General features: G+C 49.8%; 1 protein-coding gene across 1 annotated transcript in view; it reads left to right on the forward strand.

The window, feature by feature from the left end:
* Nucleotides 1-26501, forward strand: part of LOC116462743 (uncharacterized) — a 152186-nt gene that overhangs the window by 75899 nt on the left and 49786 nt on the right. Inside the window, exons 29-39 of the mRNA XM_058433936.1 lie at nucleotides 668-879; nucleotides 2388-2576; nucleotides 3382-3521; nucleotides 4548-4710; nucleotides 4822-4908; nucleotides 10416-10553; nucleotides 10649-10768; nucleotides 11915-12007; nucleotides 15586-15803; nucleotides 20250-20443; nucleotides 25585-25893. Coding sequence (XP_058289919.1) covers nucleotides 668-879; nucleotides 2388-2576; nucleotides 3382-3521; nucleotides 4548-4710; nucleotides 4822-4908; nucleotides 10416-10553; nucleotides 10649-10768; nucleotides 11915-12007; nucleotides 15586-15803; nucleotides 20250-20443; nucleotides 25585-25893 — 1863 coding nt within the window. The remainder of the gene's footprint in view (nucleotides 1-667; nucleotides 880-2387; nucleotides 2577-3381; nucleotides 3522-4547; nucleotides 4711-4821; nucleotides 4909-10415; nucleotides 10554-10648; nucleotides 10769-11914; nucleotides 12008-15585; nucleotides 15804-20249; nucleotides 20444-25584; nucleotides 25894-26501) is intronic.

Here is a 26501-nt window from a genome sequence, read left to right on the forward strand (position 1 = left end):
CCCTCACCTCAGCCTCCCAAGTAGCTGCGATATAGGTCAGCACCACCGTGCCTGGCTAATTTTTTAATTTTTTGTAGAGATGGGGTCTCACTTTGTTGCCCAGGCTAGACTCAAACTCCTAGACTCAAGTGATCCTCCTGCCTTGGACTCCCAAAGTCCTGGGATTACAGGCATGAGCCACTGTGCCTGACCTTCCAGTGTTTTATTATGAAATAATTCCATTCTGAAGAGTTGGATGAATAGACAGTGATTACCAGCATCCTCTCATAGTAGGTTCTGCTATTAACAGTTGACCCCACTTGCCTCATCACCTCTCTCTCCACATATCCAGCCCTCTTATTTTTTCCATGCAGTTCAAAGTGAGTTGTAGACATTGATACATCTCACCCCTAAACGTTTCAGCATGTGTTTATCAAGCAGAGTGAAATGTATAAATCTCCACGGTACGATTGGATGCGTTTTGACAGGTGTATACACTTGGGTGATCCAAACACCTGTAATGAGTCACAACATTACCCATGTCTTAGAAAGTTCCCTCATGCCTAGTTATTCCCAGTTTTGAGATTTGTCCATCGCGGCTGTGATGAGACTCAGGGGACCTCTTGCTGTGTGCTAGAAGCTTCCTTTCTACCCCACATACCAGATTCTCCTTCTTTGCCCCTTGCAGGAGCCTTGAACCTGGATAGTCCGTGGCTGATGGTCTCTGCAGCTCACAGGCTACACTGGCCACACCGAGCTGTGTTCCAAGCTGTCCTGGAGCTAACGGTGGGCAAGGCCTGGACCCTAAAGGACCTGGTGGTCAGCGTGGCCTGCAGGAGTCAGGGCCCCAGCAGGGAAGGCAAGATCCAGGTCCACACCCCAGCTACCACCTACCTCCGGGTGAGCAGTTCTCGGCCCCCAGCATATGCCTCGTCCCCTGCCACCGAGATCTTTTTCTGGTGCAGAGGCGGATAAAAGCTGAGGCCTGTGGGCAGCTCACAGCTCACAGATGTGTGAAGTGTGGCCCTCCCAGTGCCTGCAACTATCAGAGTTTAGTTCCTAAGTGACGTAGAAGAATTAGACCTAAAAAAAAGGAAAATCTAGATTTCCCATATCCCTGCTCGGCAGCTGACGGGGAGAGGAATATAAAATAGGAAAGCAAGTCGAACAGGACTTTGGAAACAGATAGACATTTGGCTGTTTCCAAAAAACAGAGTGAAAACTTCTGTGACTTAAGTCGGTTTGATGCCAAGTACTGACTGTCGTAAAGTTGCTTCTCTGCACGCGTTTGGTGCAGAAGCAAGAACAGGTTTGGGAGAAAAGCCCTGAGTGTCATCTGCAGGGCTGAGGGAGCCTGGCGGGTGGACTGTCTCCCTGCACCTGGGTGATGTGTGGACGTGGGGAAGGTCCGGGCCTTGACTGGGCTCATCTGAGGGCAGCACAGTCCCCTCTGGGGCAGGGGGTTGGGTGGCACCAGGTTGGAGTCAAGGGCGGTGTAATCTTAGGGACCATGAGGAGGCCTCTGTGTAGCACAGGGTGCCAAGACAGGAGAGCGAGGTGCGGTTGAATAGCCGGCTTCTGCCCTTCACCCAACCAGAGGGCATGGCAGCCTGGCCTAGGGTGGTGGCAGTGGAGGTGCCGGCAAGTGTCCAGATCCTCGAGATGCCAGATTTGCTGATGGACTAGTGGTGGGAAGGAGTGAAGGAAAGGAAATAAATGGCTCTGAGGTTTTGGCCCAAGCATCTGGCGGGAAGTGCCATTCTAGGAAATGGGGAAGTTGATGGTGGGGAACGGAGGATCACTGACATGGGACAAAGTGTTACGAAGTTCTGGTATTGGGTTGGAGCCTCAGCCACGCCCAAACCCTGTCTTGTCCTTGTCACTTCTCCTTGTGAGACCCCTGAGTTGTGTGAACAAGGGATGGTGGCCAACAGGGAACCATCCCATGCAGGGCTTGTGCCAGGGTGGTGGCTGCAAATGGCCTACCTCCCCTAGCTCCGAAACGAGCCAGATGACACTCACCTCTTCCTAGGACTCTCGAAGACCATGGCGATGGTGCGGGGAGAGGAGACCACCTACCAGCATGTGCCCTTCAGGGTACAGACACCCTGGCTGCTAGTAATAGCAGCCCAACGAGATCAGATTCCCTCCCCAAACTGAAGAGGAGAAAAGGAAATTATTTCTGCTCAGGGTTGGGGCAACAGGCAGGAGTTTTTCTTCTTGTCTCAAGGCCCTGTGGAGAAAGCTAGCCTACCTGCACCAGTCAGGTTAGGCCTCAGAGAAATGGCATTGAAGGGGTTTTGAGGGATGAAGAGGAGTTTACCAAGCAGGAAAGAGATGAAAGGGTATCCCAGGGGGAGGAAATAGGGTGTGCAAAGGCCTTGGTCCCCCTCCCCACCTCATTGCAGGTTTCCACAGTGACAGTCTTGGCACAGAGCCTCTTCCACAGCTGGAGCGAACTCGAGTCAGCCTGGAACGCAGCAGTGCAGGGCGAGATCCATGCTGAGAACAGCCGTGACCGTAAGCTTCTGAACTGCTGGTTGAAAGGCCCCCAGCAGGAGCTGAACATAACAGCGGCCTACAGGCACCTGGAGTGGGTAAGAGCCCAGGAGGCCCGTGCAGCCAAGAGACCACCGAATCCCTCACCTCGGTCTCCTACTTCTCTCCCTGCTTGGGATGGAAAAGGGCTTTGTGCCACTGGCTTGGCCTGTGACCTTGGGCCTCCTGGAGCCTCTATTTCTCTTTCTCTTTCCTTTTCCTTCTTTTCTGATATATTTTTTGACAGTTTCATTCTGTCGCCCAGGCTGGAGTTCAGTGACGCTGTCACAGCTCACTGCAGCCCCGAACGTCTGGGCTTAAAGGATCTTCCCTGCTCAGCCTCCCAAGTAGTTAGAACTATAGGCACATGCCACCCATGCCACCGTGCATCACTGACTTTTTTTTTTTTTTTTTTTTTTTTTAGCAGACACGAGGTATTGCTGTTTCCCAGGCTGGTGTTAAAGCCCTGGGCTCAAGTTACCTTCGCCTCTCAGCCTCCCAAAGTGTTGGCATTACAGGCATGAGCCACCACGCCCAGACAAGCTTTAGTTTCTTGTTCTGTGAAATGGACCCTGGTCACATTAGCACAGATCCAGGAGCAAAGCTTGGCTTCCTTTAGCTGAGAAGTCCAAGTTCTTTGTTCCCCCTGGGTACCTAGGGAGGTCTAGCCATGGCGGTACGCGGGTGGTATCCTGTGGTCTGATCAGGGTGGAGGCTGTGGCCCAGTTCAGTAGCCATTCTCGGATAGTCATTTCTGGGGGTGATGGGCAGGTTGTGGGGGGCTACCCCTTGCCTTCCTGCAAGGCAGGTCTGCAGCTTGGTCCTGCTGGCCCATCCCTCTCTTCAGCCTGGATCTTGTTGCAGCCCCGGAAGACCCAGGTGTCGCTGACGGCTCTGCGGACTGGCACCCAGGGCCAGCCTCGGGGCCTGCAGTTGGAGGGACAGCTGGAGGAGCTGAGGCAAGACAGGACATTGTACCGGAAACGGGGGACCTTGCTCCTTAGGTGCGTGTGCCCCTTCTCCTCGGCTGACACCCCTGCAAGTTTCCCTTCTCTAGCATGGTGCATCCCCAGGGGAAACAGGATGGGCAGAGCTACCTGGAGAATCCCTGCTGACCTGCTGGGGCCCAGAAGGAACCCAAATCCCACAGAAGAGCCACCTCCCCTGAAAGCTCCCACATCCCTCACCCCTTCCATTAGTTGCTGAGGTGGGAGCAGAAGTTAGAGTCTCATCATCCTACCCTGGAGCTGCTTGGGGAGTCTTCTCGTTTCCTAGAGACAGAGCTCATCAAAAAAGCAGTTCCCTGTGTACAGGGAACAGCAAGAGGTTGGGACGAGCAGAGCCATCTTGGACTCCAGGCTATGCACTGAGCAGCTGTGTGGCCTTAGATAAGTCACCTACAGCCTAAACAGCAGCAGTGATGACAAAGGAACAGCAGCATCGTTTGCAGAGTGTTCGTTCGTGTTTTTATCCCATTTACATTCATCGAGCACATACTATGTACCAAGTACTCTTCTGGGCACGTGGAAAATGGCAGAGAAGCAGAACATCAGAAACCTTTGCCCTTGGGGAGCTTGTGTTCATTTCATGTACGTTATCTCTAATCCCGACCACTGTGTCCGATCAGTATTATTTTAGCCTCCGTTTTACAGGTGGGGAAACTGAGGCACAGAGCAGTCAAGTCCTTTGCCCAAGGTCACACAGCTAGTGAAAGACTGTGCCTGGATTCTAGTCCCAGTCTGTGTGACACGAGATGCTGTGTGTTGTCTATCCCCTTGGGTTTTTGCTGTCAAATGGCGACAGGGACCCCAGCCATGCCCACTTCGCTGGCACAGTGAAGTGGTGAAGGGTTCTGGATGCCAAATTGTAAAGCACAGGGATGCCGGGTGTCCTGATGTTCTCTTCTCTGTGGCAGAGTCTTAACTCTGCAAGCTCGTGACAGGCCCAGGCTGAGACCGTGGAGCACAATTGTCCCCCGACACTGCCAGCTGCTTTAATGGCTTTGGCCTGTTTTTCCCTCTGCACACCAGGCACCCCTTGCACCTGCCCATCCCGCAGAGCCTCCTCCTGCAGGAGACCTTCACGGCTGATAGGCGACACCAGCGCTATTCCCTGGAGACTAGGGTTGTCCTGAATGACCGAGAGGAAACCCTGCAGACCGTGGTCCTGGGCTGCCAGGCCGGACACCCCTACGTGAGTGGGTCTGGGGCATAGCCGGGAGGGGGCCTGAGAGCCGGAAGAAGGCCCCAGCTGCCTCCTGACTGCCTGCATGCGTGTGTACATGTATGTGGTTGTCCTTCCCAGGTCTGTGCAGGTCTGACGCATCCATACGATGGCAAAGTCATCCCCGGGAACACAGAGGGGTGCCTGGTTACTTGGAATCAGCAGACGGTAAGAGCGGAGACCCCAGAGACCTTTGCACCCCGCTCAGCCCTGGTTCAAGTTGTTCTTATCTCTCAGTAGGATTAAAAACATGTTATCAGAGCTGAGTGCAGTGGCTCACACCTGTAGTCTTAGCTGCTCGGGAGGCTGAGGTGGGAAGATCGCTTAAGACCAGGAGTTTGACATCCATCTGGGTAACATACGGAAACCCCATTTCTACAAAAGAAAAAAAAAATTGTTTAATTGGCCAGGCATGGTGGCATGTGCTTGTAGTCCCAGCTACTGGGGAGGCTGAGGCAGGAGGATCTGATTAAGCCCAGGAGGTTGAAGCTTCAGTGAGCCGTGATTGCACCATTATATTCCAGCCTGGGCAACAGAGCCAGACTCAGACACCTCCCCTACCCCCCCACCCCCCACCCCCACCCCCTGCCACACACACACACACACACAAAAAGTTCTGGCCAGGCGTGATGGCTCATTCCTGTAATCCTCACACACTGGGAGGCCAAGGGGGGCAGATCACCTGAGGTCAGGAGTTCCAGACCACCCTGGCCAACATGGTGAAACCCCATCTCTACTAAAAATATAAAAACTAGCTGGGCGTGGTGGTAGGTACCTGCAGTCCCAGCTACTCAGGAGGCTGAGGCAGGAGACCCCCAGGAGGTGGAGGTTGCAGTGAGCCAAGATTGCACCACTGCACTCCAGCCTGGGCCACACAATGAGACACTGCCTCAAAAAAAAAAAAAAAAAAAAGGTTCTCCTGCCTGGGTTCCCTGTTTCATTTGGTCCTCCCTAGAACAGTCTATGTGACAGTAAGACGGATATATTCTAAAGGCCAGCACAACCCTGCCACCCGCATGCTCTGTAACTCTGACAGTCTCTCTTGGGATAAAGCCCCAGTCCTGTCCCCTCAGCCCTGCTTCGTGGCCTGTATCCGCCTCATCCAGCCTCTTCGCATTTCCTCGCCTGGCTCTTTCCTGCCTTGGGACCTCTGTGTGTCCTGTGTGCCTGGAGCCGTCACCCTGTCCTTCAGCTTTGCCTCCTCCCTTCTACTCGTCTTTTAGGATTGGGCTCAAGCATCCTCTCACCTGACCCCCAGACCACCTCACACACACCCCTGCTTACCCTAGCGATGCCTTACATCTTTTTCTTTTTCCTTTTTTTTTTTTTTGTGGAGAAAGAGTCTCATGCTCTCGCCCAAGTCGGAGTGTAGTAGTGCAATCTCAGCTCACTGCAACCTCTGCCTCCCAGGTTCAAGTTATTCTCCTGCCTCAGCCTCCCAGGTAGCTGGGATTACAGATGTGCATTCCCACTCCTGGCTAATTTTTGTATTTTTAGTAGAGACTGGGTTTTACCATGTTGGCCAGGCTGGTCTCAAACTTCTGACTTCAAGTGATCTGCCCGCCTTGGCCTCCCAAAGTGCTGGGATTACCGCTGCACCCAGCTTGCCCTGTATCTTTTGCTTTTAGTACCTATCACAAATTCCAGTTCTTTTTTTTTTTTTTTTTAATAGGCAAAATCTCGCTCTGTCGCCCAGGCTGGAGTGCAGTGGCACAATCTCGGCTCACTGTAGCCTTGTCCTCCTAGGCTTAAGTGATCTTCGCACCTCAGCCTACCAAGTAGCTGGGACCACAGGCGCACACTACCACCACACCTGGTTATTTTTTATTTGTATTTTTAGTAGAGACAGAGTCTTGCTCTATTGCCCAGGCTGGTCTTGAACTCCTGGACTCTAAGCGATCCTCCCATCTTGGCCTCCAAAATGCTGAGATCGTAGGTGTGAACCACCGTACCTGGCCCCAGTTCTATTTTTGTGTGATTCATCGAACTCTGGCTCCTCTGCTAATCTGGAAAGCTCATGATCTCCGTGAGTGCTTTATTTACCACCGTAGCAACAGGGCTTGGTACACAGTAGGTGCTCAATGAATAGTTGCCTCCATGATGCTATTTAATACCCATTGCATGCCAGGATCCAGAGCAGAGGTCCACAAACTTTTCTGGAAAGAATCAGATAGTAACTATTTTAGGCTTCATGTGCCACATGGTTCAGGTCTTGTTGACTTGTAACTGCCGTTACTATTCCAGAGCACCGTGTATAATACGTAATGAACAGGTGTGGCTGTGTTCCAACAGGGCTTCACTTGTAAAAACAGGCCACATTTGGACCAAGGGCTGTAGTTCTGACCCCTGGCTTAGAGGGTCTTCTTTGAGGCAGGGTCTTGCTCTGTCACCCAGGCTGGAGTGCAGGGGCACGATCATGGCTCACTCACTGCAGCCTTGACCGCCTCCCAAGCTCAAGTGATCCTCACACCTCAGCCTCCTAAGTAGCTGAGACCACAAGTGTGCACCAGCACACCCAGCTCATTTTAAAATGTGTTGTAGAGATGGAGGTCTCGCTGTGGTACCCACGGTGGTCTTGAACTCTTAGATTCAGGAGATCCTCCTGCCTCACCTTCCAAAGTGCTGGGATTAGGCCAGGTGTGGTGGGTCACACATGTAATCCCAGCATTTTGGGAAGCCAAGGTGGGTGGATCACTTGAGGTCAGGCGTTCGAGACCAGCCTGGCCAACATGGTAAAACCCCATCTCTACTTACAAAACTATAAAAATTGGCTGGGCATAGTGGCGGGTGCCTGTAATCCCAGCTACTCGGGAGGCTGAGCCTCAAGAATCACTTGAACCTGGGAGGCAGAGGTTGCAGTCAGCCAAGATCCCACCAGTGCACTCCAGCCTGGGTGACAGAGAGAGACTTGGTCTTAAAAAAAAAAAAAAAAACAAGTGTTGGGATTACAGATAAGAGTCACCACACCTGGCTGAGGGTCTTGACATGTGGCTCCCTAGGGGTGAAACTTGTTTTTGCCGGTGTGTCCTTGGCAAATTATTTTGTGTCTCTGTACCTCAGTTGCCTTGTGTGCAGAATGGGAGCAGCAGTGCTCATCTCTACGCAGTGGCTGTGAGGATTACAATGGGGTGTTGTAAAATGCCTACTAGAACCCCATCCAGGTCTTCTTCCTGACACCTCTAGTAGGAGTTGATACTCTTGGAGAGCACCTTATTTTTCAGCAAGCATTTATAGAGCATCTACTGTGTGCAAGGAAGATAGTCCTTGTTTGTCTCTCTCTCTTTTTGTTTTTTTTTTTTTTTTTCAGAGTCTCACTTTGTTGTCCAGGCTGGAGTTTGGAGTGCAGTGACTTGATCTCAGCTCACCGCAACCTCCACCTCCTGGGTTCATGCACAGACCCCTCCCACCTTTTTTTTTTTTTTTTTTTCGAGACTGAGGATCGAGTCTTGCTCTGTTGCCCAAGCTAGGGTGCAGCTGCGCAATGTCAGCTCATTGCAATCTCTGCCTCCTGGGTTCAAGTGATTCTTCTGCTTCAGCCTCCCGAGTAGCTGGGATTACAGGCACCCACGACCACACCCGGCTAATTTTTGTACTTTTAGTAGAGATGGGGTTTCTCCATGTTGGCCAGGCTGGTCTCGAGCTTCTGACCTCAGGTGACCCCCCACCTCAGCCTCCCAAAGTGCTGGGATTACAGCCATGAACCACCGCTCCCAGCCGTTTCTCTTTGCAAGATACACAGCAGCCCCTGGGAAGGAGGGTGAACCAGGCAGCTGTTGAGCCTTGAGACCCACCCTTCTGGGGGCTCCCTTCACCATTAGTTAAACGAGGCTGCGTGTGGCTCCCCAGGGATAAGGTAGTACAGTTATTGGAGCTTCTAGGGAGAAACAAACGGCAGGATGACAGCCTCAGACACCTGCAGAAGTGGCTCCCAATGGTGTTTGCTGTTTCTTAAACCGGAGATTGCAGATCCAGCGCCATGGGCCAAATTCAACCTGCAGGTGGGTTTTGTTTGGTCTGCTTAGTATTTACATTTTTTAAGGAAATTAATTGCTACCATTGAAAATCAGAAGATTTTGAGTAAAACCCAGATTTCCAGTGTTTATAACAAGAAAATCAGATGGTGTGACCACACCAGGCCTCAAATCCCAGCTGACAACAACAGGCTCTGACTGAGTAAGTGGCAGTCGTTTAGTTTCATATAATCTGGCTGTCTGCTCTTTTTAAAACCATGTCTAGGCTGGGCGAGATGGCTCACGCCTGTAATACTAGCACTTTGGGAGGCCAACGCAGGCAGATCATTTGAGGTCAGGAGTTCGAGACCAGCCTGACCAACATGGTGAAACCCCCATCTCTACTAAATACAAAAAAAATTAGCCAGGCATGGTGGCGGGTGTCTGTAATCTCAGTTACTCAGGAGGCTGAAGCAGGAGAATCACTTGAACCCAGGAGGTGGAGGTTGCAGTGAGCCAAGATCATGCCACTGCACTCCAGCCTGGGCGACAGAGCGAGACTGTCTCAAAATAAAATAAAGTAATAAAATAAAATACTGTTTAATGACATACATTTTTCTCCCCTCTTGGACCCTTATTTCTCTTCCTCCATCTTGGTTCTAAAGTAAAGCCGAGCACCCCTTTAAGGATGCACTCCAATGATAAAGCTCCTTGGCAGGCATTTTTAACTTCTCAGTCAACACAGGTAGGAAAAGATGGCAACATGCTACTGTGTACTTGGCCTGTGGCAGAAGCTAAATGGTTGTTGAGTGAATAAATGATGGAGTAATTGTGTATTAGTTTGCTATGGCTGCCGTAACAAATTGCTGCAATCTTAGTGGTTTAAAACACCACAAATGTTACAGTTTTGGAATTCAGAAGCCCAAAATGGATCTCACGTGGCTAAAAATCAAGGTGTGAGCAGGGCTATGTTCCTTCTGGAGGCTCCAGAGGGGAGTCCATTTCCTTCCTTTTCCAGCTTGTGGAAGCTGCCTGCATGCCTTGGTTCATGGCCCCTTCTTCCACCTTCAAAGCCAACAGCGTGGCATCTTCCAGTCTCTGTGTGACTCTGACCCTTCTGCCTCCCTCTCATAGGATCCCTGTGATTACTTTGGGGCCACCCGGATAACCTCCTCATCTCAAGATCCTCAATCCAATCACACGGCAAAGTCTCTTTTGCCATGAAAGGTCACATATTGACAGGTTCCAGTGATGAGGACATGGATGTCATCATGGAACAAGTGTTCTTCTGCCAACTCCACTATGAGTTACTCATTCTTTCACTCTAGCACAGCTTTGACCTTGGGGTTTCAGGTTGTAACTAGTGATTCTGCATTTGTCCAAATATTTATTGAGCACCTACTATATGGGAGGACCTGTGCTAAGTATTAGGAATATGGCAATGAACAAAATAGACTACTCCCAAGGCACTTTCTTTGAACAAGTCACATTCACATTTGTTCCATCAAGCCCACACTGCTAATCTTACCTGTAGGCCCTGGAGTTTACCATTCCTGTGTACCCATCCCCACTTCCTGCCCTATAAGTGGAAGAGTGTAGACTGCTCCATAACCCATCAATCTTTGGACCACTTTCTTGTAACCACTGGATTCCCAGGGTGTCTTCTGCAGGCACGTAGAGATGGGACGAGACCTCTCTCAGTGCCTCTGGTTCTCACACACCCAGGCTAAGAACAGGGAGGTCGAGGCCACTTTGAAAGTCAACCAGAAAGTTGCCCTGCACTTGAAGGGTTTGCTTCATGACAGATCTCAGCATGGGGAAATCCGGCACAGCCTGGCCCTGGACTTGGCCCATTCCTACCAGGTACGGGTCCCCAGGTTGGGCAGACCCTGGTTTGTGCCCTCCACACAGAGCTTGGCTGTTAGTGGAAGTAAAGGGTGTTGTCTGTTTCTTCCCAGCTGAGCTTCCCCCAGGCCCTAAGCTTGGATGGGGGCATCATCTTTAGACGGAGTCCCCAAGGAACATTCAACTTTGGCCTGGATGCACGAGTTGCTGTCAACCACAACGTCACATCCCAGGTCAGGAGACTGAGTTCTGCTCCCTTGCCGAGGGAGGCCGGGTCTTAATGACCTTTAGTGAAGGTGCCCTGTGTGAGATGTCTGAGGAGGTGGCAGGAGACATGACCCTGGGGAGCCAACAGCACAGCCCTTATTTTGGCAGTGTGTGTGATTAGTCAGGATGCATTGACTGGTGTTGTAAACAAATGTTTGGCTCTTTGTGAAAGGCCAGTGTCCATGTCTCAGTTCAGCGTGGCTCTGCTCCATGCAGTCTCTCAGGATCCAGGCCTCCTTTCCTTGTGGCTCTGCCCCAGCAGGCAGATGGAGGGACAGGGAGTGGAGAATTATGCAGGAGGCTTTTATGGGCCAGACCCATAAGTAGAAAGGTCATTCCTGCCTGGGTTCTCATCACGTCACCCCACCTAGCTGCAAGGGAGGCTGGGAAATGTAGTTTTAGATGTATGTCCAGGAAGAAAAGGAAATGCAGTTTGGTGAATATATAGCAGCCATTGTAGGTATATTTACTCATTCACGGCTGTTCATTTGTTCATCCATGGACGTGTTCATTCATGTCCTTTCATTCAGCGTGGATGGATGGGTTGTATCTCTGCTGGGTGACTCTGTCCCCATCTCTGTTCCCATCTCCGAGGAGCTTTCAATCTAGTGGGCTTTTAGTGTTATATAAGTTCAAGTTCAATTCCCAGTTCCACTGTTAACTAGCTGTGTAACTTTGGGTGAATTACTGAATCCCACTGAGCCTCAGTTTTGCTAGCTGGGAAATGGGATGGTAACAACAACCCAGCAAAGCAGTGTTGAGGATTAAATGAGGCGGTCATTGTGAACCTGGTAGCACAGTGCCTGGTTCACGGTCAGGGTCAAGTAGAAGGTGGTGTGGCTGTGAGAGGCATGAGCAGGCACCATGGCAGGGAGTAGGGGGTCCCAGAGTGGTCTTCCCAGCCCCCCATCCAGGACGTCACTTCCTAAGCAACCTTTTTCGGTAGCACAGCCTGAGTAAGATTGAGGGCTGAGGAACATTGAGGGAGGACAGATGTTTCTGGTTTGAGCTCTGGGCGTATTCTTGGATGCATTTGCCCAGTAGCCACCATGTAGGGTTCTGCATCTCTCTCTCTGTTCTCTCTGACTCCTCTTCAACTCTCCCTGCAACAGGCCTCGGTCCAGCTGAACGGATCTTACTCCGACTTCGCATTTTTCTTCCAGCTCAGGCATCCCCACGGACCAGCATTTCCTCCAAACTTCCAGGTATGGACGTTGCTCCCTTGGAGATGACCTTGACTCGCCTGCCAAGGGTTGTCTCTGAGCAGCTGGCCTGCTGGGAGATGGGTGGAAGGAAGGCAGGATGGGGGCCTGAGGGAGGGAGGCTACACTTGCAATGTTGTGCTTAGCCAAACAGCCCCTGCAGAATCAAGAACAGATGGCAGGGAGGTTTCCACATCCATCATTTGGAAGTGATGGTCCAAGCCGAAGGGGGTGAAGGATCACATTTCACTCTTGAAAATGGACAGAAACAGAGTTTTCCTCCAAACTCTGCCCTGTATTTGGGCTTGGGAGAAGCCGTATAATCCTTCAAGAGGGCTTTGTTGACCCGGGGTATTTTGGAGGTGGAGAAAGACATTCAGGTAGGAGCCCTGTCTCCCCACCAAATGTGTGGCTTCATTGAGCAGGCTGTGCATGGTGTGTGCACAGGAATTAGGGGGTGGCTAATTCAAGGATGTGGAGGTGTAAATAGGAAACCCCAACAGGGATGAGGCCCTCAGGAGACGTGGGGCAGACCTTTAATTTGATAGCAATAAAAAAATTAGAGGTGGGGTCTCAGTATGCTGCCCAGGCTGGTTTTAAACTCTTGGCCCCAAGCTGTCTTTCTGCTTCAACCTTCCAAAGTGCTAAGATTACAGGCATGAGCCGCCGCACCTAGCCTGTGATAGCATTTTAAAATTTCTTTTGGGACAGGATGTCACTCCGTTAGCTGGGCTGAACTGCAGTGGCATAATCACGGCTCACTTCAGCCTTGACCACCTGGGGGCAAGCAGTCCTCCCACCTCAGCCTCCTGAGTAGCTGGTACTGCAGGCACGTGCCACAACACCCAGCTAATTTTTGTACTTTTTTTTTTGGGGGGGGCAGAGACAGGGTCTCGCTGTGTTGCCCAGGCTGGCCTTGAGCTCCTGGGCTGAAGCGACCCTCTTCCCTTGGCCTTCCAAGGTGCTGGGATTACAGGCATAAGGCACTGCGCCCAGCCCTGATAGCATTTTTTTAAACAAGTGCTGTTCATTCCCCGAGTATTGGGTTTTAGAAACTTGAATGGAGCCTGAGAATGGCTCTGAATGGAGGGAACTGCTTATTCTTAGAGGGATGAGCTTTCTCAGATTGATGTCCCTGAAGTCAGTCTGTATCTTCACATTGACACAGGTCACCGTTTCACTAGCAACCTTTTGCTTTTGTGGAGTTCCCTGAGATCATGGCCCATTTGAGAGCTGCTGGCATCTTAGATTGGAGGAAATGTCGTCATATTAACCATTTGTTCTGGGAGCTGATGTCTGTGGAATGACTGCGTGGCAGGCTGTGTTCTAAACCCTCTTTGTTGATTATCTCATGGTCGCCTCATGATGCTATTGTGGGGGGCGTGGGGCATTGTTGTACCATTTTGTGGGTGAGGCTCTGAGATTTAGAGAGGTGGCGTGACTTGCCCAAGATCATGGAGCTCCCATGGGTGGGAACCCAGGCATTCTGGTTTCAGAGCCCATGTGATCGATCCCCCGAATTCATCGAGGAGTGGAGGTGGGTTACCCTGGAAGCTTGGATGCTGGGTCATCTAATGGGTGCAAACATTATTATCATTAGTATTTTTTGAGACCGAGTCTTGCTCTGTCACTCAGGCTAGAGTGCAGTGGCGTGATCTCGGCTCACTGCAACCTCTGCCTCCTGGGTTCAAGCGATTCTCGTGCCTCAGCCTCCCAAGTAGCTGGGATTACAAGGCATGTGCCACCACACCCAGCTAATTTTTTGTATTTTTAGTAGAGATGGGATTTCACTACGTTGGCCAGGCTAGTCTTGAGCTCCTGACCTCAAGTGATCTGCCTGCCCCGGCCTCCCAAAGTGCTGGGATTACTGGTGTGAGCTACTGTGCCCAGCTCAAACATTAATTTTAATTTTAATTTTTAAGACAGGGTCTTACTCTGTCACCTAGGCTGGAGAGCGGTGGCATGATCATGGCTCACTGCAGCCTCCACCTCCCAGGCTCCAGCCTTCCTTTCACCACAGCCTTCTGAGTAGCTGGGACTACAGGTGCACGCCACCACGCTCAGCTAATGGTTTAATTTTTTGTAGAGATGGGGGTATTGCTCTGTTGCTCAGGCTGGTCTCAACTCCTGGCCTTCAGCAGTCCTCCTGCCTTGGTCTCCAAAGTGCTGTGGTTACAGGTGTGAGTCATCATGCCCTGCCAGCCTATGGATATTGACAGATGCATATAATGTCACGGATCTGTCATTACGGCATCATTCAGAACAGTTTCCGTGCCCTAAAAAATCCTCTGGGTTCTACCTTTTTATCCCTCCTCCTACACTCCACCCCCTGGCAACCGCTGATCTTCTTACTGTCTGTGGGTTTGCCTTTTTCCAGAATGTCTTAGAGTTGGAATACAGTGTGCAGCCTTTTCAGATGAGCTTCTTTCACTTAGTAATATACATTTAAGTTTCCTCCATGTCTTTTTCAGCTTAATATAGCTCATTTTGTATTAGTACTAGATAATATTCCATTGTCTGGATGTATCATGTTTTATTCAGCAGTTCATCTATGGAGGCACCAGGCATTCTTTTAAAACAGTCCAGCCATGGTGGCTCACTCCTGTAATCCCAGCACTTTGGGAGGTCGAGGCAGACAGATCACCTGAGGTCAGGAGTTCGAGACCAACCTGGGAAACATGGTGAAACCCCCATCTCTACTAAAAATACAAAAACAAAAATTAGCTGGGTGTGGTGGCGAGTGCTTGTAATCCCAGCTACTCAGGAGGCTGAGGCAGGAGAATCGCTTGAACCTGGGAGACAGAGGTTACAGTGAGCCGAGATTGCGCCACTGCACTCCAGCCTGGGTGACACAGCGAGACTCCGTCTCAGAAAAGAAAAGAAAAAAAAAACTTTTCCTGTGATTGTAATGCATGGGCCGGATTGAGAACCATGGTGCTAAACCTGCTTTGCAGATGGGGAAACTGAGGCCCAGATCAGGAAAGGGAGAGGCTCAGGTCCCTTGGGAGCTGGTGGAGCCTTGGGCCTCTCTGCTCCTCTCCCCACTGCTCCCTTCAGCACCCTTGTTGGGGCTAGGTACATGTTCACCCCAGCCTGACCGCTTGGGTACCCAGATGCCATCCTCTTTGAACCCCAGAAGTCCTGGGTCCTCTGGTTCCTGCGGGGCACTCTATGGAGCCTCCTTTTCCGTGGAGGAGTTGCAAAGATGTCCTCTGCTTCCCCCACCAGCCCCCTTCAGGCACCAGCACGAGTTTTAGAGCTAGGCAGACTCAGGTGGCGTATGTGACCCTTTCAGTGCCTCAGTTTCCCCGTTTCCCCGTTTGTACAATACAAACTCCCATTTCACATGTGGGAAGGACAAGATGGGACTGTACCCCTGGGCCAGGAGCTGGAGCCAGGGCAGGCTGTCTCCTCCATTCCTCCATCTGTCTCGTTTCTCCTCCTAATTTTGTGCTGTCTACCATGATTGGTGAGTGCTCAAAGTTGGAGTGGCTCAGGAGGGCTTCCTGGAGAAGGAGGCAGCCCTCTCCCACACCCAGGATCCCATAGACCCTTCCTGTCCCTCCCCTGCCTCCCTGCAGGTGCAGGCAGCTGCCGGGCGCTACGGAGTGTGCAGCCTCAACGGATCTCTATCTGTGCACGTGTCTGGCCGGGAGCTGTTTCTGCTGGAGGTGGATGCCAGCCAGGACGCTCGGAGGAGCAGCCGGGGCTGGGGTGTGAGTGTCCTTCTCCACCAGGCTGTCCTCAGTGCCCCCAGGGCTGTTAGGCTGCAACTGTCTGGAAAGATCACCCCAGCAAGGTAATGGTCCCCAGGTGGCCTGCAAGGAGGCAGGGAGACTACAGAGGCCAAAAGGCTGGTGTCTTGGGACATGGGAAATCCTCGCTCAGTGGCCCCTCTTCTGTCCCTCTGAGACCACACCCAAGTCAGCCCCATCGGTGTCACTGAGGGCATGAAAAGTGGGTGGCGTTCAGTTTTTCACTTTTACGCTTTATTTCTTTTTTGTATTGTTATGAGAGTGTTCGTTGTAGATGGCTTAAAGGATAATGTGTAAAGGGCTGGGCACCATGAGTCACACCGCAGGGCTTTGGGAGGCCGAGGCAGGAGGATTGTTCAAGTTCAGGAGTTCAAGAGCAGCTTGCGCAACATTGCAAGACCCCATCTCTACAAAAAATTTTTAAAAATTAGCTACATGTGGTGGGGTGCACCTGTAGTCCCAGCTGCTAAGGAGGCTGAGGTGGGAGGATTGCTTGAGCTCAGGAATTCAAGATATGCCTGAACAACATAGACCCCATCTGTACAAAAAATTTAAAAAACATAGCCAGATGTGGCGGCATGCACCTGTAGTCCCAGCTACTTGGGAGGTTGAGGTGAGAGGACTGCTGAAGCTAGGGAGTTGGAGGCTGCAGCGTGCTACGATTGCAGCATTGCAGTCCAGCCTGGGCGACAGTGAAATGACCCTGACTCTAAAATAGTAATAATAATAAGCATGTAAAAAGGAATGAAACAAAAATCACTAATGATCCCAAGGAATATGCATCTCCGTCTGGTCTCATGTCTAAGTAGCTATTTACCTACTGATGTGTCCACTATGGTGGGGTGTTCAGGAGCCTAGGATCCAGGGGTGATCACTTGGGTTCAAGTCCCAACTCAGCCACTGCTGCCTCTGGGACCACTCGCCCTTCTGTGCCTCAGTTTCTCCACGTGCTTCTTAGGGTTGTCCTAAGGGTGAACTGAGCCCTGCATGTGAGTTCCAAGCCAGGGCCAGTGAGCACGCTCAGTAGCTGGCTACCATCTTTGCTACAGATGTAATCAGAAAAACCAAACTCTTTTCTGCCACTAACCTTTTAATGCTCAGTACAGGATAATTCTGTGGCCAGGAACCAGGGGGTCTTTTTCCCCATCAAGCAATCCTCTGGTGGACACTAACTGGGTGTCCTATAAATTAACTCAGTTCTGACTCTATATTCCTGGAGGTAGCATCAGACCCCACACGTTAAGTGTGCAAGACTGCCCCCAGCTTTCGACACCATTCCCCTCAGCCTCTCTAGTAGCTGGAACTACAGGCTCACCACCACACCTGGCTAATTTTTGTAATTTTTTTTTTGTAGGAACAGGGTCTTGCTATGTTGCCCAGGCTGGTCTTGAACTCCTGGCCTGAAGCAATTTTCCAGCCTTAGCCTCCCAATGTGCCAGGACTACAGGCATGAGCCACCCTTTATACATTATTATATATTATTATTTATAGACTATTATAATTCTTTGTGTTATATACCATGAATGCTCTCATAACAATGGAAGAACCTAGGTTCTGCTACCCACTGTGCTTGGTGAGCACTTAAGAGCTGGAGTGGCTTGGGAGGGCTTCCTGGAGGAGGGGATCCTCCCCCTCACTCAGGTTCCTATAGATTCTTCCTGTCCTCCCTTTGCTTCTGAGCCTTCCCCTGCCTCCTGACCAACTGGCTGTAACTTGGAGGTCCCTATAACCTCCTCCCATGTTGTGTCTGATCATTCACAAAAATGGCTCACAGAACTCAGGGAAACATTTTACATATACTTATTCATTGATTACAGAGGACACGATTTGAGAACAGCCAGATGGAAGAGACGCATAGGGCAAGGTATGGGGCAAGGGGTGCTGGGCTTCCCTGCCCTCTCTGGGCCACCACCCTCTGTGTGTTCAGCCCAGAAGCTTTCTGCGAACCCCATGGTTCAGGGATTTCTATGGTGCCTTCATCATGCAGGCATGACCGCTTATTAACTCAATCTCCAGCCCCTCTCCCCTTCTCAGAGGATGGGATGTGGGGCTGAAAGTTCCAATCTCTAATCATGGCTTGATCTTTCTGTGGACCAGTTCCTGTCCGGGAACCCAAGAGTCACCTCATTAGAACGAAAGACGCTCCTATTAACGAAAGAGACTCCCTAGTTCCAAGGGATTAGGAGCTCTGTATCAAGGATTGGGGCAGAGACCAAATATATATTTCCTATTACATCACAATATTATGCTAGTATTTTGAGTACTGCACATTCTGATACAAATTGGGTCTCCACTAAAAATTTCCTCTGCAATCCCATGTTTGTTCCAGCTTTGGCATGGATTTAAGGAGACTCTGGGCTGTGGGCATGGTCCTAGATAACCTTGTCCTCAGAAATGCCACCACAGCTGTCTGTCCATTCACCTGTCCAACTGTCCATCCTTATCCCGTCTGAAAAGGATTTGAGGCAAATTATTAAAATGCACCTCGTTCTAGGTCAGGAGTTGGCAAACTCTCAGTAAAAGGCCAGATGGTAAATATTTTCAGCTTTGTGGGCCATATGGTCTCTGTTGCAACTACTCAACCCTGCCACTGTAGCACAAGAGTGCTATAGACAATTCATAAATAATGGGCACGATTGTGCTCCAATAAAACTTTATAAAAAGAAGTGGTGGGCCAGCTTTGGCCCACAAGCTGTAGTTTTCCAACCCTTGTTCTAGATTTTGAAAAGATACACGAGGAAGCTAGGGTGAAGGGAAAGGAAAAATAGGAAAAATGGGGAGCTGCTCAAAGTAGTTTCAGTAAACAAAATTCATGCCATGAGTTCCTCTGTGTTATTTAGAGCTCAGCTGAAGATTTGGCTCTGACCTTCCTAGCAGCCAATGCAAAGAGAGAAACTAACAAGTAGTAGTATTTGCAGTGGCCCTGAGGAAGTACACACACACAGTCCACAGCTGTGCACCACGAAATGCATGGCTGATCTTGTTCCTGGTGGTGAAGCTCAAGGGAAATCTCTCCAGTGGTGTCATGCAGGAACTCACTGTGTGATGAGTGTGATGATAGGAACTGTGTCCCCTGCCCCAATTTTCCAGCAAGTTTAACAGCAAGCTTCTTGGGGCTGTTCCTTCTGTCACATTCATCAATCACTCATTATGACCCTGGAGCAGGAACCTTAAATTCCAAAGTTCATTTAATTCTGAACAACCCTATGCTTTAGGCACTGCTAACTGCTTACTTGAGCTTTGGGCATATTACTCTCTCTCTACCTGTTTCCTCCTCTGTATATTAGGGATCATAATATTCTCAAAACTCACAGGGCTTTTGTAAGGAGTCAATGTGTCTAAAGTGCACAGTGCATGGCAGAGTGTGTTGGTTAGATGTTGCTGTATAACAAGCTACTCCGAAGTATAGAGATTAAAGAACAACCGTTTTGTTTGCTCATGATTCTGTGGGTCAGGAACTTACACAAGGCTTAGGCAGTTCTGCTTTGTGTGGCTTTGGCAGGGGTCATTCTCTGGGACTCTTGGCTGACATCAGCCTTCAGCTAAGTCAGTTCCTAGCCAGATGTGTGCATGGGCTGAGGTCGGGGGTGGACTGGGAAGTCCAGGAAGGCTTCCTTTGCATGTCTGGCACTTCGGTGCTCTTCCATGTGCACCCCCTCTCTCTTTTCAAGTGGCTGCTTGGGCTTCCTCACATCATGGCGGCCTCAGGCTGGTGAGACTTCTTACCAGGTGGCTGGGTTCCAAGAGGCAGCATTCACGTGAGAAGGTGAAAGTTGCAGATCTTAGGGCCCAACCTTGAAAGTTCTACAGTGTCACTTCTGCCACATTCTATTGATCAAAATGTAGGTCCCAAGGCTAGCCCTGATTCAAAGGGAAAGGACATAGATCTCACATGTTAATGCAGGAGTGGCAAAGTCACCTTGCAGGAAAGTGTGGGAAGAGCCAGCCATAGGTGCAAACGCTGTTTCACACCTGGGTGAGTACCTGTCAGTATCAATATCAATATCAGTTCAAGGCCAGGCACAGCAGCTCATGCCTGTAATCCCAGCACTTTGGGAGGCCGAGGCAGGCAGACCACCTGAGGTCAGGAGTTCGAGACCAGCCTGGGCAACGTGGTGAAACCCCATCTCTACTAAAAATACAAAAATTAGCCAGCTGTTGTGGCGGGTCCCTGTAATCCCAGCTATTCGGGAGGCTGAGACAGGAGAATCACTTGAGCCCAGGAGGCGGAGGTTGCAGTGAGCCAAGATCATGCCACTGTACTCCAGCCTGGGTGACAGAGTCAGTCTGTCTCCTAGAAAGAAAAAAAAAAAACCTCAATATCCATATGTCCACTTTATTTCCCACTTTGCAGAAGGAGAAACTGATGCTTAGAGAGGTTGTGTCCTTGTCCCAGGTCATCCTGTTAGTGGGCAGCAGCACTGGGGTTGGAACCCAGATTTGCCTGACTACAAAGCCCATGATCTTCACCCCCTTACTTCACTGCCTAGGATTTGGCTGTTTTCCAAGGCACTGCTGGACCAGAACACAGCACAGCTGCTCCTCAAGGCATCTGAGGAATGGAGGGGAGGCCGGATCCTGACCTTCCAGAGCCAAACCCGGCACACGGTGGCTGGCTGGGCAGTGATGCCCCATCTCCTGACACTCACAGGAAGGCTGAAGCAGAAGGAGACGCTTCAAGAGGGTGAGGGCCTGAGGAACACCATGAGGGCAGTGGCAAGTACTTTCTATGGAACTGCAAGGTAGATTCAGTTCCACCCAAGTCCAGTGATGCTCCAGCTCCAGCATCTCACGCTGGCATATCCACAGGTCTGGATAAAGGGGTATGGATGATTCCCCTTTGTGAGAAATGAACATGCATTCTGACAAAGAAACTCTGCTCACTAAAAACTGAATAGGGTTCCTTATGCAGGACTTGTCAGAGCCTTTAACATGCTGATGGGCATTGTGTATCTCCAGGAGGAAGAGTTGGGTGCAGGGTTTCCCAGGCATATTTTTTGGAATACCTTTTATTTTGACATAACACTAGACTTGTAGAAAAGTTGCAAGAACAGTGCAAAGAATCCCACAGGCCGTTTGCCCAGATTAATCAGTTACTAACATTGTACGTTTCCTTTATCGTTCTCATATTCATATTCTCTCTGTATGTATATATATTTAACATATTATTTTATTCCTGAATTGTGTTTTCCTAGATTGCAGACGTGATAATTCTTTTTTCTCGTTTTCTTTTTTGAGACTGAGTTTTGCTCTTGTCCCCCAGGCTGGAGTGCAATGGAGCAATCTCAGCTCACTGCAACGTCCGCCTCCCGGGTTCAGGCGGTTCTGCTGCCTCAGCCTCCCGAGTAGCTGGGATTACAGGAACACAGCAGCACACCTGGCTAATTTTTTTTTGTATTTTTAATAGAGACGGGGTTTCACCATGTTGACCAGGCTGGTCTCGAACTCCTGGCCTCAAGTGAGCGATCTGCCTCCTCTCCCAAAGTGCTGGGATTACAGGTGTGAGCCACTGCGCCTGGCCGATACTTACATTTTGAAGGGTACAGGGCAGTCATGTTGTAAAACAGCCCTCCGTCTGAGTTTGAGTGACACTTCCTGTGCCTGCATTCAAGAAAGCCTGTTGGTAGGACACCACAGTAATGAGGCAGCCTCCTGTCAGGTGGCACCTTCCGTCCGTTTGTCCAACGTTGGTGACATTAGCTTTGATCTCTTGATTAAGGTGGGGTTGCCAGGTTTCTTGGCTATAAAGTTTTTAGTTATTTCCTTTGTAATTAATAAATAATTGGGGTGAGATACTTGGAAGTCATGTAAGTATTCTATGTTCTCATCGAATTGTGACCCTCCTAGTTTTAGCATCCACTAATGATGCTTGTCTGAGTCTGTTACCGTTATGATGATTGCCAAATGGGGATTTTTCTAATTCTTTTTTTTTTTTTTCTAATTTATTGCTTATGGGCCAGGCATGGTGGCTCACACCTGTAATCCCAGCACTTTGGGAGGCTGAGGTGGGCAGATCACTTGAGGCCAGAAGTTTAAGACCAGCCTGGCTAACATGGTGAAACCCTGTCGCTACTGAAAATGCAAAAATTAGCCAGGGGTGGCGGTGCACGCCTGTAGTCCCAGCTACTCAGGAGGCTGAGGCATGAGAATCACTCGAACACGGGAGGCAGAGGTTGCAGTGAGCCAAGATCACACCACTGCACTCAATCCTGGGTGATAGAGTGAGAATCTGTCTCAAAAAATAATTTATTGCTTAGGGCAGAATGCTTTCCCTGCTTACTCCCTTTGCCCTTCCCTTCCGTTCTGTATTAGTCTGTCCTTGCAATGCTATCACATCCTGAGACTGGGTAATTTATAAAGACGTTGGCTCATAGTTCTGCAGGCTTTACTGGAAGCATGGTGCATCTTCTTCTCTGCCAGCATGTCACAGGGCCAGAGCAGGATTAAGAGAAAGAGTGGGGAGCTGCTACACACGTTTAAACAACCAGATCTGACAGTACAAGGGGATGCTGCTAAACTGTTCATGAGAAATCCGCTCCCAGGTCATCCAGTCACCTCCCACCAGGCCCCACCCCTGACGTTGGGGATTACAATTTAACATGAGAGTTGTTGGGGACACAGGTCCAAACCATATCACCCTCCTTCTTTCCTTCCTTTCTTAACCTCAGTAGGGACTCATGGATTCTTATTTTATTCAGTAATCTGTCATGATCATTATTATTTCAGTGCCCAATTTTCCTAGATTTGCCCCGTGGGAGTCCCTACAAGACAGCTCCTCCCCCTCCCCTCCCCATTTCCCATATAAGATTTCAAGCATATAGAAAAGTTGAATTGTACGTGAACACCCACATGCCCCCCACCTAAATGTTATAATTGTTTGCATTTTGTGATATTTTCTTTATCCCGTATCCACTGTCCATCTGTCAGAGGTGTGCAAACCAGAGCAACCCCATCTTGAATAGGAGCTGGGTAAAATGAGGCTGAGACCTACGGGGCTGCATTCCCAGGAGGTTAAGGCACTCTTGATTACAGGATGAGATAGGAGGTCGGCACAAGATATGGGTCATATAAAGACCTTCCTGATAAAACAGTAAAGAAGCCGGCTGAATCCCACCAAAACCAAGATGGTGACATCCTAGCAAAACCAACATGGTGACATCCCACCAAAACCAAGCTGGTGACAAGAGCGTCCTCTGTTCGTTCTCATTACTACATTCCCACCAGCGCCATGATCATTTACAAATGGCATGGCAACATCAGGAAGTTACGCCATATGGTCTAAAAGGGGGGAGGATGGGCCGGGTGCGGTGGCTCATGCCTGTAATCTCAGCACTTAGGGAGGTTGAGGCGGTGGATCATCTGAGGTCAGGAGTTCGAGACTAGCCTGGCAAACATGGTGCAACCCCGTCTCTACTAAAAATACAAAAAAAAAATTAGCCAGGTGTGGCTAATTCTCCCTGCTCTTAGTCTCCCTCCCTTCCTTCCTTCCTCTGGTGGTGTAAAGTTTACATACGATGAAATGTGCACGTCTCAGCTGGGAGCAGTGGCTCACACCTATAATCCCAGCACTTTGGGAGGCGGAGGAGGGCAGATTGCTTGAGGCTGGGAGTTTCAGACTAGCCTGGGCAACATAGCGAGACTCTGTCGCCACAAAAATTTTTTAAAAATTCGCTGGGCACGGTGGTGCATGCCTATGTCCCAGCTACATGGAGGCTGGGTGGGAGGATTGCTTGAGCCTGGGAAGTGGACATTGCAGTGAGCCAATGATTGTGCCAGTGCATTCCAACTTGGGCAACAGAATGAGACCCTGTCTCAAAAAAATAATCAAATTAGTGTCTAGTGGTTTCTCCTTGTGGCTTTAATTTGCATTCCCCTGTTGATGAATGATGTTTAGCACTTTTTTTTTTTTTTTTTTTTGAGATGGAGTTTCGCTCTTGTTGCCCAGGCTGGAGTGCAATGGTGTCATCTCAGCTCACCGCAACCTCTGCAATTCTCGTGCCTCAGCCTCCCGAGTAGCTGGGATTACAGGCCTGCACCACCATGTCTGGCTAATTGTTTTTGTGTTGTTAGTAGAGACAGGGTTTCTCCATGTTGGTCAGGCTGGGTCTTGAACTCCTGACCTCAGGTGACCCACCCACCTAGGCCTCCCAAAGTGCTAGGATTACAGGTGTGAGCCACTGCTCCTGGCCAAACACTTCTTCATGTGTGTTATTTGTTCATGTAGCTTTCTTTGAGATTTTTTTTTGCCCATTTATTAAATTGTTTGTCTTTTATTGAGTTGTAGATACTCTTTATATATTCTACAATAGAATATTTTCTTCCATTTTGATTTTTATGCCTTTTTTTTTTTTTTTTTTGAGATGGGGTCTTGTTCTGTCGCCCAGACTGAAGTGCAGTGGGATGATCATGGCTCAAGCATCCTCCTGCCTCAGCCTCCCAAGTAGCTGGGACTGCAAGTACATGCCACCATGCCCAGATAATTTTTTTTTTAGAGGCAGGGTCTCCCTTTGTTGCCCAGGCTGGTCTGGAATGCCTGAGCTTAAACAATCCTCCTACCTCAACTTCCCAAAGTGCTGGGATTACAGGTATGAGCCACTGCACCCAGCCTGGCCTGATATTTTTATGCCTTGTAGGTTTTTTTTTTTCTTATTGCAATAGCTAAGAAATACAGTATATAATATTGAATAAATAAGCTAAGAGCAAAAATTCTTACCTTGTTCTCAATCTTAAAAAGAAAATGTTCAAAATTTGCACAAATAATTTTAATGTTTGCTATTGGTTTTGCACAGTGTTTTTTTGTTTGTTTTTTAGAGACAGAGTCTTGCCCTGTCTCCCAGACCGGAGTGCAGTGGTGCAGTCTCTGCTCACTGCAACCTGCAACCTGCAAACTCCGCCTCCCGGTTTCAAGTGATTCTCCTACTTTAGCCTCCCAAGTAGCTGGGATTACAGGCATGCGCCACCACACCACCACAACTGGCTAATTTTTATATTCTTAGTAGAGACAGGGTTTCACCATGTTGGCAGGCTGGTCTTGAACTCCTGACCTCAAGTGATCTGCCTGCCTCAGCCTCCCAAAGTGCTGGGATTACAGGCATGAGCCACCGCGCCTGGCCAGTTTTTATTCTTAAGAATGGGTGTTGAATGTAGTCAAATGCCTTTTCTGATTCTAGTACATATTCATATGGTTTTTCACTTTAATTTTGTTAATAGAGTGAATTAAATTGGTCTTCAGTGTGAAACCAACCTTGCTTTAGTGGGATTCCCTGCACTTTTTCATATGTATTTTTCTTTGCTTCTATATGTAATTGAATTTGGTTTCGTAATACTTTGTTAAGAAAGTTGGTGTCTGTTCATAGCACTACTGGGCTGTAATTTTCCTTTTTTGCAAAGCTCTTGTCAGGTTTGGTGTGAGGTTTATGCCAGTTTCATAAACCAAGTCGAGTATTCTCTTCTCTTCTCTTTTCTGAACGAGTCTGTATGAGATTGGTGGTGATGTTCCCTAAACGTCTGATTGACTTTACCAGCGAAGACGTCTGGAGCGTTCTTTGTGGGAGTTTTTTGGAAAACGTATAGAGCTATATAAATGTAGAGCTATTCAGATTTTCGGAACTATTTTGCGAATTAGCTCGCTTGATTTCCAGAGTGTCCTGGGAGGGAGCTGATGTACTTTGATGGATTTCACAAATGTGCCATTTTTGACATGAGTTACAAGTGTGACATCGTGAATCTAGCAACTTCCTACCCCCAAATTCTTTTCCCTCCTCTCCAAAGCAGCTCATTTCCCTGAGCCGCCCCTGCTCTCTTCTTCTCCACCATCCTCTGCAGGCACCCTCAGGGTCACTGCTGACTCAGCTGTGCTGGGCTTCCTCCTGCGGGACAAGCATGAGAAGGCAGGGAACGGCACCAGCGTGCGCAGCGTGACCTGTGTCCTTGCCCAGAACAGCAGCGAGGCCTTGCCTGGAGATCTCCAGCTGAAGGGCTGGCTGCAGGCCCAGACGAGGAACTTGAGCGCCCAGGCCAGCATCCAGGCCCGTGCAGCCAACCTGGCTCTGGGTGGCTCCTGCTCCTGGGGCCCCGGGCACAGCCAGCTTGCGGGTGGCCTGACACACAATATCAGCACGCTGAGTGATGCAGGTAGGATGAGTGGTCCAGGCAGAACAGCTTCTTCCTCCAAGACTTTTAAGTCCTGGAGCCAAGGGAGGGGGGATAAACGAGCCTCCAACCCCCAAATTCACATTCCAGCTTCATTTCCTTCCCCTGCTGGCTTCCCCGGCACACCTCCATCTCCTTCCCTGGGCTGTCATTCAGCCAGAATATGCAGCTTCAGGGCACCAGTTGTTACCATATTGACATGCTTCAAAGCAGATGGTGACAGCCCCTGCCACCAGCCCCCTCCAGGCCTCCCACCCACCATTCCCTGGGACAGCTCGTGCAGCGTGGATACCTGGCCTAGCCAGGACCCCAAGGATGCCCTCTGGGACCGCAGCTATGAAATAATCCCAACAGCCCCTGCCCGAGCTTCTCAGATGTTCCCTCCAGGCCTGGAGGGGCCCCAGGTGCAGCCGCGAGGGGAGGACACATGATCAGACCCGTTTCCCTCTGAGATTTGGGCTCTTTCTTCGGGGAGCTGGAAATCCTAAGGGGACATGGGTCTTAAAACCGGCTGCATGTGGCAATTGTGCTGTGAGGTTGGACCAGATGAAATCGCCATTTCTGTGAAATATAGACAGTTTCAGATGGTT

The sequence above is a fragment of the Hylobates moloch genome, unplaced genomic scaffold (assembly GCF_009828535.3).
Source record: "Hylobates moloch isolate HMO894 unplaced genomic scaffold, HMol_V3 SCAFFOLD_23, whole genome shotgun sequence".
NCBI classification, from domain to species: domain Eukaryota; kingdom Metazoa; phylum Chordata; class Mammalia; order Primates; family Hylobatidae; genus Hylobates; species Hylobates moloch.